The sequence below is a fragment of the Halichoerus grypus genome, chromosome 7 (assembly GCF_964656455.1).
Source record: "Halichoerus grypus chromosome 7, mHalGry1.hap1.1, whole genome shotgun sequence".
NCBI lineage: Eukaryota > Metazoa > Chordata > Mammalia > Carnivora > Phocidae > Halichoerus > Halichoerus grypus.
Window position 1 is genome coordinate 49,160,867 of NC_135718.1, and position 15,624 is coordinate 49,176,490.

General features: G+C 45.7%; 1 protein-coding gene across 21 annotated transcripts in view; it reads left to right on the top strand.

The window, feature by feature from the left end:
* Positions 1 to 15,624, top strand: part of KCNMA1 (potassium calcium-activated channel subfamily M alpha 1) — a 721,733-nt gene that overhangs the window by 522,276 nt on the left and 183,833 nt on the right. For all 21 annotated transcript variants that reach the window (XR_013449725.1, XM_078077542.1, XM_078077543.1 and 18 more), the window contains exon 14: positions 5,965 to 6,120. Coding sequence is in view for 20 of the 21 variants with exons in the window: in XM_078077542.1 (XP_077933668.1) it covers positions 5,965 to 6,120 (156 nt within the window). In the remaining variant the exon portion in view is untranslated. The remainder of the gene's footprint in view (positions 1 to 5,964; positions 6,121 to 15,624) is intronic.

Below are 15,624 nucleotides of genomic sequence, written 5' to 3' on the forward strand. Positions count from 1 at the left end.
ACACACGCCCCCACATGCATGTGCACACACACACATGCACTGCACACACACACCCCCACGTGCATGCGCACACACACCCACACACGCATGCACGTGCACACACACACGCCCCCACTTGCACGTGCACACACGCATGTGCACACACATATGCCCCCACACACACGTGTACACACACATGCCCCTCCACACACGCATGCGTGCACACACACCCACACATGCAAGTGCACACACACACCCCACATGCACGTGCACACACATGCACACACATGCATGTGCATACACACATGTGCACACACACATGCACCCCCGCACACACACATACACGCACACATGTGCTGCTGTAATCCAAAGGCCTGGACAAGGGGGTGCTGGGTACAAACCTCCCCGGGGCCTCACTTCAGAGCAAACACATTGTTTACCGCTGGTCACCGGAAGGAAGCATCTGTTGGACCCCCAGGGTCCAAATATCGATGTAATCTTAGATCCCATTTCAACAATGTCCACTTTTTATGTGCTCCACTCACTTCTTCAGTCAGTATCTCCTGACTCCCTGCTATGTGGTCAGCACGCTACCTGACCTCCCTAACCCCCCATGGGTGTAAGTGAAGGGGTCCTGCCTTGTGCCCTCGGGACGTGGCAGTCCAGGGGTAGAGTGTGTCCTAGGCAAGCAGAGACCAGGTGACATGGAGGAGCAGACCACGTGCCGGGGGGAGGTGGGTGGGAGTGGGGCGAATTCGGAACAAGGCATTCTCAAATTCAGGAGGAGAACTGGCTTGGTTGAATTCAGGAAAAAAGTTGCTCTCCAGAGATAAAAACATAAAGGAATTTTCCTCATGTTCTAGTTTACAAGGGGATTGGAAAGAAAACAAATGTTGGAGTCTGTGTTGTTTTCCTTGTGATTACTTCTCAGTCTCTCATTCAGAGGCACTGCTCCTTCATGTGGCCTGTCACCGAACTCCCAGGGAAACAGCTTTGGGGGAGGGAAGGTGGCACCTTTCTCTGTTTGATATGGAACCGGTTATTCCCCGTAATGAGGCTTGGAGAAACCAGAGGCTGCTCAGTACCTGGAACCAGGTGTCCTGTCTGAACACAATAACTCCCCGCTGGGTTGTGAGTGAATGTGTGTCCCATCTTATAGGCCATATTCCCTACGAAATAGGCAGTCAGGTGACCCAGAGAAGATCCTATTCTGCCAAATGCACCAGTGCCATGCCATTATTTCTTAATTGCTGGCAAGTGCTGCCCCATTTTGCTGTGTGGAGGCCCATCAGAGGCCGTTGTGGAGTGGAGCCTGCTGTCGGCGACTGGCCTACCACTCGGGTCTGCTGCCCACTGTCCAGCCCTTGGCAGGTGGTTCCACTGCAGAACGGGTTGCACTCCAGCCAGTGGGCTTGGTGGTGGGCACCCAAGGTCCCATTGTCCTGTTCGTCTCTGGAAAACCCAAGGACATGGAAGAGATAAAGTGAGGCTATTGGGGGACTCACAAGCATCGGTCTGGAGAAGTTTCTTGACAGCAGTCCCGTAGGTGGAGGTGAATTTTATTAGCAAGGCTGTGGCTAGTGACAGCTCCTCAGGCAATAAACTCTTCTTTCATTTATGATTTGAAATTTCATTTAGTGTGAGAGTGCTTTAAGCTGTTTAGGTTTTTGGCTGAATTTAGATCAAGTAGGGAAATTAATGTTGTATGTTTAGAAAGGGCTGTCAGTTCCTTTTTTTCCTCCTTCCAATGAGTACTGATGCCACATCTTCAAGAAATTCAGGAGGGTTTCAGCTGTGATTTCTGTCAAACTCCAAGTAGCTCAATGGACCTAGGATCTGGATGGAACCTGGTCAGTACTCACACGACCATAACAAGCTGAATGTCTTTTACAAACCTTTTCATGGTAATTATTCAGGAACAATGATGAAGGCCTCAACCGACCCATGACGATTTGCTGAAAACACATTTTTGCTTAGAACCACCCCAATATTTTGGGATTTCAGAGTCAGGCAAAACCACATGTGAGACTTTGCCCCTGTCAGATGAGTAAGGGTACGAGGGATGGAGTGACTTTGGCACATTTTTCTCGATCATTTTATTTCTCTCTTCTAGAGGGAGCAAAAGGTCCACTGGTCATTGTCATCTCATTCCTCATGGAATTGCAAATAGACACTTGTCACCCTGCTTTATAATTATGCTATTTCGTGAGATGGTCCCACCTTCTCTTTAATCTGTTTTTCTTCCCATTGCCTTACAATATTATTTTTCTTCCTCTCTCTGTACTTTCTCTTCACCCATGACTAAATGTCCAGAGATCTCCACCCATTAAAACTTGCTTTCTTGAAAGAACCTGGTATGTGTGTGTAAACTTATGTTATAGTCAACATACTTCAAGTGACAGTTAATTCCATAATTGGATACGAGACTTAAAATATAAAGAATTTCAATTCCCTGTGCTCTAATGATGCTGGTATTCCAGGGCCTAGAGGAATGTAGGCAAGCTGCCTACTTTCTCTCCATGTAAAACCGGTCCTGAGTTTGTCATCATAGTAATCTCAGACATTTGTGGCATATTTTATGGTTTTAAAAGAGCTTGACATCCATTATCACATTTAATCCTCATTTGACCATCTGTGCATGCTAACATCCCAGTGTGACTTCAGACTGGGAGTCTACGCGCTCTCAGACAGAGCAGCTCTGGTGGGTACAACTCGTGGTCACTTGGCAGGCAGTGAGCTAAGGACAGAATGGCCAACTGTCACTTTCTCTTTAAATAGAGCCACACCCCACTGAGCCAAACTGTGGTTCCTCACAGTAGGCCTTCTAGAAGGACTGGGGTTCTCTAAAGTGGATCTGATTTTATGGAGAGAAACACTCAGCCCAGCCATCTCTGAACACTGAAAGAAAATGGTACAGGGCACTCATTTTTGATTTGAGTGTAAATGTCTTGAAGCTTTTCAAGGAAAGAACAGTTTGTATCTTAGAAAAGTGTCACTTCTGATGACTTAACTATTCATGGATTTTTTATTTTCCAAACAGATTCTAGAAAAAGAGGTCTTTGTTTGGGACCTGGAAGCCAAATCCCAGTGGCCCAATGGTAATGCAAGTTCGTTGAGCTTTATCACTAAAAATCCTCACACACTTGGGCAGTAGTGTTAAAAGTGTTTTCTCTGAAATGAACTTTGTTCCTTATGGTGGCTTCTTCAAAGTTATATGTATAGGGAGGGCTGGAACTGGGACTGGAATTGACCTCTCCTGGTTTCCCAGGAGAGCGTATTTTCACATTCCTTCTTCTTGAGATGAGGAGTGGTCCAGTGGCTGATCAAAGGGAGATCCTGGTCCTGCTACACCAGCTTTATCAGGCCTCATTCTCCAGATCCACGGTTTGCCTCTAGACTCCTGTGCAGCGAGGCTGGCATTTTCCACTGGACCCAAATGTCCCTCAAATGAAGGACAGAGTTGCCAGAAACAGAGGATTTGAGTTCCTGATGAAATTTCCTCTCTTCATTTCATGCACACAGATGTTCCTCTAGCCTTTGGTACATCCCTCCCTGCTCCCTGCCCCACAGTTGGTGAAGATATGATGGCCCATAAAAGGAGGCCATATGGAAGCCTGAGAAATGAAACAAACTTGACTTTCCCACGTAATAACATGTAAAATATGTCTAAGGAACTCAAACCAGATGGGAACATGGGGGACCCAAGGCTCAAAAGCCTGGACTTCATACCTTCAAAAACCTGGCACCTGGGGATATGAGAGATTCTCTGGAAAAGGCTTTGTTTGTTTGCTTGCTTGCTTGAAAGTACCATGAAGGTTATGTGACCTTCAAACCTCCTTTCACACTCAGTGATCTACTTGTTCATTACTTAGATCTCATTTCTCCTTATTCTTCGCAGATAATATAAAGGCAAATGAGTATCTCTCCACTGAGACTGGTGTATTCTCTGCGGTGCCAGTAAAGGAGGAAGGTGGCCTTTGCGAGCCGGTGAAGAGTAGGGAGAGAAACAGGGTAAAGGGCAAGGCCATCCGCTGGAATCAAGCCTATGATGTGAGAAGGTCTCTGATACTCAGCTTGACAGAAATTACCATCCACGATGGCCCACACACCAAACTTTTTAACCATGCTCTCATTAGGGAGGACACAGTCTTCTCTCCCAGGAGTCACTGCTGGCTTAGGACCTGTGAGACTGTCACAGGACTTTGAGGAAGGGATTTCACAAGAGTGGTATTTCTGCAAGCGGAGGAAGGACCCACTGGACTTGTTCTTTGTTTCCATAATAGCGTCTTCCATCTCTTCTAGTAGGTACAACTGTAGTGTGTTGTACTGACAGTGAAGGGAAGCCTTCTGGGTGCTCCTGGTGCTTGCTGGTATCTGGAGAGAAACAGTCATTTCAGGGCCATAAAGTCTTGGCATCCGAGGGGGCCTAGCACAGCTCTCCGATTCAAGCACAAATGCAAAGCAAGCGGTCTTTCTGTTATGACCTGGGAAAACACTGAGTTTTTGGGACAAAGACCTTGCATTTTGGGAGGTAGCTTTCTCCATTTATTAGACAAATTACATCCTTAGAAAGTTCCTTTATAAAACAAGCCAAAAAACTGCTTTCTTGTAACGTGTACCAGTCAGTCCTAATTCTGGCCCCTGGAACAAAGCAAGACAATCCCTCTTCAGCACCTGAGGTATTCGGAGGTTGTCACCATCCCGTCTCTGTGAGGCTGTGGCCCTTCTGCAGGCCAAACACTGCTGGCTCTCTTAACTGTTTCTCTAAAGATGTTTTCCAGAACCCCCATCTCTCCTTGTGCTTGTCATTTTTCTCTGGAAGTTATTCAATTTATCAGTTTCCCTCTTTAAATCTGACTATTACAACTGGATCAAGTACTCTGGAACTAGCCTGACCAGTTCACAACAGAATGAAACATTCATTTCCCTTGATCTGGAGACCATTTCTAACAAGCAAGCATTGGCTTTCTCTGTAATCTGTCACACGGTTGGCCTCTTTTTGGGATTTGAGTTACCCACACACTTAAGTTTTTTTTTCTTCTTTCCCCTCAGCTCTACTGCCAAGTTAGGTCTTCTCATTTTGAATTTATACAATTGTTTTTTTTTTTTTTTTTTTTGAACCTAAATGCTGTGCTTGACATTAAGGCCTTTAAAATCTTTCCTGGTTGGTTTTCTGCCCATTTTTTCAACCCTGGAGAAGTTTTTGAATCTTGATTCCTTCATCCAACATATGATCTCTGACTGCTTCATGCCACTTAAAACTAATCGGATGAGCATGTCTGGGTCCTTATCTTGGGGTGTGACCTAACTGTTGAATAGGATCAGTCCATCTGCAAGATGTTGTAATATGTCTACACTGTGATTTGCCTGATGATTTAGGTCAGTGCTTCTCAAAGTGTGGTCCCTGGATCAGCAGCTCAGCAGCACCTCGAACTTATTAGAAATGCGAATTCTCCAGCCTCGCCCTGCACCCTACCAGATCAGAAACTCTGAAGGAGGGGCCGGCAATATGTCTATCAACCCACGAGGTGATTCTGAGGCCCACTCAGACTTCGGGGCCACTGACCTGGAGTTTCGGGGATGCAAATAAAAAAGGATTCTAAAACACACAGGCATCTGACAGTCTTGAGTCTGTTTGAGGAGCCAATTTATGAACAACCTAGCCAGACATCCTAGTAGCATGGGCTGATGTGTCTGTCACAAGAGGAAATTCCCTGTGGACTCTGTTTGGCTACGTGACAAACCCGAGGGGAAGACCTGGGTTTGGGAGGCGCAGAAGCAATGTTCTGGAGAGGCCACTGAAGACTGAAGTCTGCTGAATAGGAGAGTCAAATGAAACAGCAAACAGCAGGCTCAGGCGAGAGAAAGAAAGGATGAGTCTGAATGCCTCTGAGCAGTTGGGCAATGCTGCATTTCCCAGAGGAGATTTGCAATAATTGAACATTTAGCAACCTAAGGTCTCATACCTTGCTTTTGCTTCCACAGGCCCATCTGCTAAACATCCCGAGCTGGAATTGGAAAGAGGGGGATGATGCAATCTGCCTTGCAGAGCTGAAGCTGGGGTTCATAGCCCAGAGCTGCCTGGCTCAAGGCCTCTCCACCATGCTCGCCAACCTCTTCTCCATGAGGTCATTCATAAAGGTAACGTCTTGTCCTATTAGAGCCCATTAGCCCCGGATTCAGTTTGTCGTGGGGTTGAGTAGAGAGCATAGCTTAAACTCAAAACAGATCGACGGGCTTTAACCGCTTTGGTTAAGGAGAAATTCCTTGTTACAGATTTGGGCACGAGGCCAACTTCTTTCAAAATTATGTTTTTATTTTTATTTGGCACATCCACGGCCATTAAATGATTGTTCAAAGCACAATCCTCTTTTTTTTTTAGATAAACCACATGTTTATCTATCAACAAAGCCTCCGCTGTTAAAACAAAAATATGATTTATATACATTCCATATGGCACCAGAGCGCCTAAAGAAAAGAATTATCATTTTGCTTTTTTACATCAAGTGGCTGGTGGACCTCTCACTGTGTGGATAAATGCAGACCATGTGTTTGTGCTGAAGCCCAAACCCCAACAACATAATTCATTTATTTATTTCTGCACAATCAAGGAGGCCAGCAGGGCTGACATGCCATGGTTATTTGAATGGAGAGTGAAACGAGGGACCGAACCCTCAGCAGCGGTGCCCCGTACGCCGTGAGACAGGCGGTCTGGCTCTGCTTGCCTCCTCATCAGCCGGCTCAACCCACAGAGCTGACTGGGCAGCCACCCCAGTGTCTCCAGAGTGTCCCCTGCCTGCTGGACCAACCCAGGCAATGAAAGACCCAACTCTGTCCTCACAGGCCAGGCCGGGACAGTGGCCAGCCCAGGCCAGGCCCGTTTCTGGGACATTGGGTTGAGGGCCCAGGCACCCTCCTAAGAGGGCTTTTGGAGCACATTGGATAATGATAACACCAGTCCTCATCCTTGGATTGTTCTTAGCCTAGACCATCAAGGAGGCAGACCAGGATAGTAAAACCTGCCCAGTTTGGGCCTTTCTGACTTGGCACTGGTGGCCATTAGCTCAGGATTTAGACTTCCATTTCCCCTTCCTGCGTGAGTAGGGATGGAGGTGGGAAATTTGGAGTTACCAGGAGGTCCCACGAAGGGGGCTAGAAGTGCTGCAATCCAAGGTGTGAGACCTCTAGCCCTTGGCTGCCATTACCGCTGTATGTGGCACTGGTGGTCAGTTGTCCGGGGGAGTCGAGGCGATGGCCCTGGAGTCAGTGGGAAGGATGGGTGGGAAGAGTGCGGCTGCAGGTGATGGACCGACTCCATGCGCGTGCTCACCCTGGGCATCCCCAGCCGTGTGATTAGAGCAGGGCTTTTCTCTCGGCCCTTAACCCTCTCTACCCACCTAATTTACAGTACTTAGGCAATTCATAGATAATAATCCTTTATGTAAAAGGACAAATTGTTTTGGAGTCCCTTCCATCACTTTAGCAAAGGATGCCTGGATCAAAAAATTCCTTCAGCTCACTATGTACCCAAAGACCTCAACTCCACAGAACTCCAGGCTCAGACCCAGCTCACAAATAAGGACATTGCGTGGCTTTTTGGGTTTTTTTTTTAATGGCTTCTTTAATCCAGGCTGCTGTTCCCCTGCCTGGATGAAACTGAATGCAGGCAAAATGGAGTTGTCAGGGGGGTCTGTGTGGCAGGACTGAGAGGCATGCCCCAAAGCCAGATGTAGCCTGTGTCTCCGACGGCTCTTGTGTTCAACACAAGGAACCCAGACCCCAGGATAAAGGACTGTCACCAAGAGAGCTCTTCTGGCTCATTCAACCAAGCTCTGGGGGTTTCCTCCAGCAGGGAGTTATCCACAGGCCCAGGCACAGGGTCTGAGACCTGGGCTCTGCTTCCTTGTGTTGATGTAACACGGTCTTGGCAGGGCCCTACCGCACATGGGGCACTTGACATGCGTATGTTTTGATTTTGTGGTGCCTGCATGGAACGAGAGCTGCCTGTCAGGAAAATTAATAAAATGGCTGTGACGCTGATTCCTCAGTGTTATTACCAGCAGGGAGAAAGAACTTCTGTCCAACTTTGCTCAAGACCCCAGAGGGCCTCACCTCTGGAGCCAAGGACATCCCCTCCAGCCCAACGAATCCCACTGCCAAGTTCCTATTTAGGAAGAGCCTGTGGAAGAGGCCTGGCGGGGCCCTGGTGTAACTGAAAACACATTTTCCTCCTAGGGTTATGTTACCGTGTTATTTCTGCCCGGGGCTGGCTCCTCCGTGTTCAGAGGTAGCTCTCTGCACATGGCCTCTTGACATTCAGGTGGTCTTTGTGTTGGAATTTGCTAAGGCACGTGGCCTGGAAATAGCAAGATTTCCCTGCATCTATTGTTTTCATTTAAAATAAGGACAGCTTGAAGCATGTGTTTCTCATTCGGCGGCGTCATCCTGGTGCACTGACCCTCCAGATCCCCGATCCTTGTCTCCTGGAGGTCATAATAAACACCCTGATGATGCTCTCCTCAGCATGTTTTATATATTATCGCCCATTCCAGAGGTCACAGAGCCTTCACTTATTTTTATTGGTTGGGGGGCAGACGGAAAAGGGAATCTAGAAATGGATGATTGTTGACAGAAATTGCTTCCTTCCCCAGTGTCCCCCATGTCCTCTGGCAGAGAACTCATTAGCACTTCCACAGGGACAGGTGGGCCTTGAGGATGGAGGGAGGTGGGATGAGGCTTTGGCAGATTTCATCCCTTGAGAACACTTAGCGTTTCTGGAAGCCAGAGGTGGAGTGTGAGCTCAGCCTCTCCCTTTGCCCTGGGCAGGTACAGCGTCTGTTTCTTGGTTCTGCAGAATACATTGTACTCTGTATATATATATCACAGGCAGAAGCACAGTGGCTGCCCACTGGGCCTTTAGGGTCCGTGAGACCAAAAGCCAAGGCTGAAAGTGAGGATAACAAAACTCAGCAAGAGAGAGGGGCTCCTGCTATGCAGGGGTTCCAAGATACCCAGCCCAATGGTACCAGGAAAATATGGGGAGCACTTGTGTATCCCCTGGGCAATATTACTTTCAAAGTCCCTTACCCTCAGGCCTCATTGCTCCCCTGAAAGCCTAGCTCCCATGTTGGCTGTGTCACCTCTGAATTTTTCTAAACTTTTGGAGCATCTATATTTTTAGCCCACATCTTTAGGGGTAACGAATTCAAGTGTGCTAACTACTGTTAAAGACTTTTTCCTGGCTATTCGTCTTTAATTTGTTCCGCTTAACCTTCATGGCATGCCCTCTGCAATTTCTGGTGTGCTGGGATTTAACAAATCCATGCTAACCCGGAAGCCAATAACTTCATGAAAGAGGCACAAGTTGGCCACTCAGGGGTCCTCGGATCCCTCAGCTTATTGTTAATGGCAGGCTAAGCATTTTCTCCAGCAGGACCCAGTTTTTGCCCTGAGTTCCTCTAAGGAGAGAAGGTGATTGTCCTGGTTCCTGTGACTTGTCTACATCTACAATGCCAACCAGGTCTGGAACATCCTGTGTATTTACCGCTATCTGATCTCCTACCACCCGCTTGTCAGGTTCAAGTGAGAATCTTCCTGAGGTCTTCTGTAAAGACCAAGACCATGAACTTATTTATTTAGCCTATCTGCCATTGTCTTGCCCCTGAGTCCCTGAATAAGTGGCCACACTTATCCTTCACTTGGCTTCCTCCCTTGGATGTATTTTAAGATCCATTGATGTTTTTTTTTCCTCTTGGTTTTAGAGTTTTAGCATGTAATACTTATATTTCTCTGCAGCATATGTGGTTTCAAGTTGGGGCTTGACCTGCCGTCTTTGTGAATTGTGCTATTATTCTTACTAGGATTAGCTGTCCTTGGACATGATAAATTGTGTGTGTGGGTGTTGTGTATAATTTAGAGAGTGATTAACTCTTAACATTTCTTTTCAGTCTGTACTGAGTCTTCAAAATTTAGCAGATTTAAATTATTCTCAGGATTGCCGACTATTTTAACTCTGCTAAGCTACCGTTTATATGTGTGTGTGTGCACACGCGCACACACACATCCTAGAACATGGCAAGTACTCGGCAATTATTTCTTGTGGGTGAAATGTTACTTGATATCGATCACAACATGGTCTTCTCTGTTACCTTTTCTATTTCTGAATGAGGAAGCCATAGGAAAATCAGGTCCGTGTTATTCAGAGTGTATCTTGGCTGAGGTGGACTTTGCTGGACATGAAGACCATTATTGATATTACCGCATTAAGATGAACTTTCAACAATACATAGTCCTAGCACTACTTATAGGCAAGGGAATCATTTTAATACCTTTCTTTTGGGTTATGTTTATGTGCATCTGTGTGTTTTTTATATGCATGTATATAAACAGTATGGTTTAGGAGCTAGAAATATAAATCAGGACCCTAATAACAGCTGAACTATCCTGGGTTCTAACTCTGTGCCAAGTCCTATGCTAAGTGCTTTATAGACATCAGTCATTTAATTCTCACAGGGACTGTACCCACCACTGGCACTACTATTATACCCACTTTAGAGTGGCAGATACTGTGTGTTATGAGCAGTACAGCAACCTGCATGAGGACAAAATGCCTGGAATTGACAAACTCATGTGTCAAACCAAGCAAACTCGTTCCAGGCCTTTGAGTACACCAGGAGGAAATATGGTAGAGTCACCTGGGTGGCTCTGTTGGTTAAATGTCTGCCTTTGGCTCGGGTCATTGATCCTAGGGTCCTAGTATTGAGCCCCACATTGGGATTCTTGCTTATGGAGTCTCCTTCTCCCTCTTCCTCTGCCCCTCTGCCCCTGCTCGTTCTCTTTCTGGCTCTCTCTCTCTCTCAAATAAATAAATAAATTATTTTTAAAAAGAGGAAATATGGCAAATGGTAAGGGGGAACCTTAGCTAGTGCCAGAATCTTAGCTTTCTGTAGTTAGACATGGTTTCTTTGATAGAGATTCCCTGGGCACCTACTGTATTCCAGACAGGGTGCTAATCACACTGTCATCCTCATGGCTAGGAGGCACTCATAAGCTTTAGGAAGCTTCTGTCATGACTGGAATGTGTGGGCACACTTTTGCAAGACCCATTCTCTGGGTCTTGTTGGCCTTTCTCTCTGGCCAGCTCTATAAGGGCAGAAGTCACGGCATCAAGACATGTGAACCTATGCTGGGATGAGTCAGGGTAGGGAAATGACCAGGCTTTCCAGAAGAAAATGACATTATTTGCTGCTGTGTTCAGGGGGTAAAGCTAATTGGCTTCAGTAGGTGCTTCTGAGAGAAAATAAACAGTTCTTATTGCCTGATGGGTGTAAGCTCTGCAGACCTGAGGTGTTCATCCAGGTGAGGGAGACATACTAGAAACAGGGCTCAACCCTGTGTGGAGTGGGAGAGAGGTGGGCGGCAGGATCTCTGAAAGGGGGCCAAGGCTGCAACTGATAAGGCTGGGGTCAAGGGGGCTTTCTGTTTCTAGGAGGGGATGCTAATGGTGCCTGAGCAGAGGGTTTCTCTGGCAAAGTAAATCCACATAGCGTAAGTTAGGTAGTGAGAGGCAAACTGTTGCTTATTCCGTACCCACAGGTGATGTCATCCTGATCAGAATGGTGTCATGAGAGTGGATTTCTGCAGATACAATACAAATATACTCACTTGCCATAATCTTGTTTATTCTCATAAGTCCTAGATATATAGAGAGGATTCCCAAACTTTTATCTCCATCCAGAACCTCTCCCCGGACCCAATATCATCTATCTAACTGCCACTCAACATCTCTATTTGAGTGTCTCATTCATCTGAGACCTGACATATCCAGAATTGAATTCCTGTCCTTTGTCCAGAAACCTGGTCTCTCCCATTGCACTACTGGCGATGCCGTTCTTCCCATTGCTCAGATCTTCCCTAGCTTCTTTCTTTTTCTCATGCACCATGTTCAGTCTAGCAGGAAATCCTCTCGGTTTGACTTTCCAAATATGGCCAGGATCTGAGCGCTACTTACCACTTCTGCTCTTCCTGTCAGATCCAAACCACCATCGTCTGTCTCCTTGAGCATTACACCAGTCTCCTCACTGGCCTCCCTGCTCTGCTTTTATCTCTCTCCCACTCCAGTCTATCCTCAGTAAAGCATCTAGAACAATCCTTCGCAAGCATGAACCAGATCTTGTCACCCCTCTGCATCAATCTCTCCATGGCGTCCTATCTCACCAGATTAAAGTTCTTACAAAGGTCTATAGGTCCTAAGCAATCCTCACTGGCCTCATCTCATAAGTGCTCTTCTGCTCCTTGCCGTCAGCCACACCCACTTTGGCTAATCTTCGGGGTTACACACTTGCTATTCCTCCAGCTGAAACACTCTTCCCTAGTAGCTTCATGGTTTCCCGCTATCAGATCCTCCATGTCTTTGCTTACTGTTAATTTCTCGGTGAGGCCCTTCTCTAAAACATTAGAATTGCATTTTTAAAAGGGCTTAAAAACAAATTTTTAATTGAAGTGTAATATACAAACATAAAAGTGTGCATCTAATAAATGGGCAGGTTATTAAATCTTCAGAAACTCAGAACTCCCTTTTAACCAGGACCCAGATTAAGAAGCCATACGTTATCAGTACCTCAGGAGCCCATTTATTTAAATATCAGTGTATGAGTGGGTCTGTTTCTGGGCTCTCTTGGGGAGAATTGACATCTTCACAATGTTGAGTTCTCCAGTCTAATGTGGCATATCTCTAATAAAGAGATGCTTTGCCGTTCAACAGTTTTCCTGGCAAATGCAGGAGAATTAAGAAGCAGCAACTAAGCTCATACATTTCTCTGGGGCTTTCCAGGGTCCCCACAGGGAGGAGATGTCTCACTTCACCACATTCTCCAATAAGGATTTAGACGTTCTCCTTGACTTCATGGGGTGAAGAAAGTTTCCATACATAAACACAGCAGAATAACATTTTCAAGATTTACATCACTCTCCTGCTCCACAACCCGTGTATCTATGTCCTCATCTATGTTCCTGGCTTTGTTTTACTACGTGGCTTCATGGCCTCGTTTATTGCCTCCTTTCTCTGAGACAGTGTCAACACTGAAGCCTAGGGCTCCTTGCTGAATCACCAGTGCCTGGAGCAGCACCCGATGCACAGTAGGTCCTCAATAAATGCCTGTTGAATAAATAAATGAATAAATTGGTCTCAGTCTCGCCTGGCCAGCCTTGATTACATAGACAGCTGGGTGGGGCCAGGACCGCAATTACAATTTGGGGTGATTTTGATGCTGAAAACTTCTTCCATTGCTACTGTAGGTAGTTCCCTTGCCAAATTACAGAGTTTGGCCTCCACATGGAAACTTGAAATACAGAGCTTGGCGAGGATGCATGGAGGCTGGTTACATTTGGTTATAAACCATTTCGACTGCCAGAAAATCCAGTCAGTGTGTTGTTTAAATTCACAAATCAAAATAAACACCCCTACACCGAAATGAATTTGCTAAGCCTCAGTATCCCATTTGGGTCAACATCACTGTGCCTCTTCTTTTTTCCTCCGTGACTCTCATCAGATCAGCGGCTCTGCCTGCCTTCCCCAGTGCCATTCACCCTGCTCCAGATGACGAACGCCCACCTGAAAGAGCAACTTCCCCGAAAATGATTTCAAATGAAGAGAGAATTAATCCATGAACTATTAACAGGGATTTCGTTCCCCTCTGGCCCTGGTAATTTCTAGAACATTGAATTAAAGAGTTCTTAGACCTTTACAAATTCTCAAGGCAAACATTATTAGCAAAGAGAAGCCCATACAGCATGTTAGAAGATTGCCAGAAAATGTCAATGGAATTTCTGAATAAAATAAAAAGGCTTATGCTCCCTCCTCCGCATTTTCTCCCCTTTTCCATCCCTCCCTCCCCGTAACATGATTAGAAAGTCATTTCATGTGTCTTATATGTTAGGTCAATCAAAGGCAAACGTACATGATTGATGGTGACAGGGAACACATTTAACTCATTACTCTTTACTTTGCAGCAAAATGATTTGTGTAAACTGTCTGCCTAGCATTAAAGGTAAAACAAACTTAGAAACCCCAAAATGTTAAATTTTTGTCTAATATTTTCCTTTTGGTTTTATAGCCGTAATCACATATGGATTCTTTTATTTGGCTTTTGGCACGGACTGAACAAAAGGGGAAGGCAGCACCAAAAAATTACATAACGTACAGACAGAGCCCCATGCCCATATATAGGAGCTGCAGGGGCCAGGACTTACTATGAGCACCGGCAGAAGATGCCACTCACCCTGGCCCTTATCAGCTGGCAGGATATTGTCAATAATGTGAAATAAGGCCCTTTTGACCAAGTCACAAACATAAAAAGGATCTCTTTTGGAGATTATCAGCCTTTAATTAATTGCACGCATTTCTGAGTACACCTGGGCATTCACAGGCTGCGTCCTCCTGGCCTCCCCCACTTTCAATGTTCTAATCACCAGCCTTGGTAATTCCCTCATGCTCTCACTGTGCATTCATATCCTCCCCATGCCCCTAGCTCCTGGCAACCATTGATCTGTTCTCTGTCACCACACACTGTTGGTGATTTTTCAGGCAAAAGTCTCAAAATGCTATTAAACCATTAGGAATAAATCTCAGATTCCTTTGTTAAATCTTTTGGTAATCATTGTCCTCCAGTGATACCAAGTATAAATTGATGCCCAGGACAAGGAGGAGGAACCTATGCTCTACATATCTAGGGGATGCAAAGCAAAGAACCACCATTAATTTGATACAGTGAGTATTTTGTCAAGAACTTTAAGATTATAATAGTATCCTAAGTTTGCATAGCACTTTACAGTTTATAAGATACGCAGTTTTACTTAAATTACTTTTTATTTGACCAGATACACAAGCATTTTATTGGATATCATTTGGCAAATGTGCCTGATGCAAAGGAGCTGGCATTTCGGACCCTTCCTCACGTGTAGAGGAGGAAGAAATAGGAAAAGCGGAAGCAGGAGGATGACTGACTTCTAGTTGTGCAGCTGGATGGAATATGGTAGAGCAAGGGCCAGAACTCCACTAGATCATTGGGTTCTCAGCTCAGTGCTTTCCCTGCTATTACACGTTGCTTCCCTGAGAGAAATGTCTTGATAGAGACATCGCTTGGTTTTGTATTCAAATCAATACCTTCTAAGGAGAGAAATCACCTTGCAATATTTGTAAAAGTAGTATCCTCAGTTTCCCCAACCATGCCAAACTACATGATATAAAAATGAAGACATTTTGCGAAGGGAGGAAATGGGGTCTGCCCCATTCCCTCCATGGTGCGTTGGCCTTTTTCAGACCAAGGTAGTACTGTCCTCCCTAGACCTTAATGCCTTGTTATATGAGAGACTTTATTGCCCAAGTGCTGTGGCTGAGCAGGGGAGGAAGAGGATGACCGGTTTGTTGAGCGAGGAATGAGTGGGTCAGCATGCAGTGTGGTGATTTCCAGCACAGAGGTGGTATCAGTAAAGAGGGTGTGAGGTCCAGAAGGGTTAAAAGTACTGATCAAAGGAAGAAAGGAAAATTTCTAAGGGGAAAAAGTATAGTTAATCCTAAGGAGCCTCAAAGGCTCCTTCTGATCAAAGTAAAAGTATTTAAGTAACTCAAACCATTTGGGCACAGGG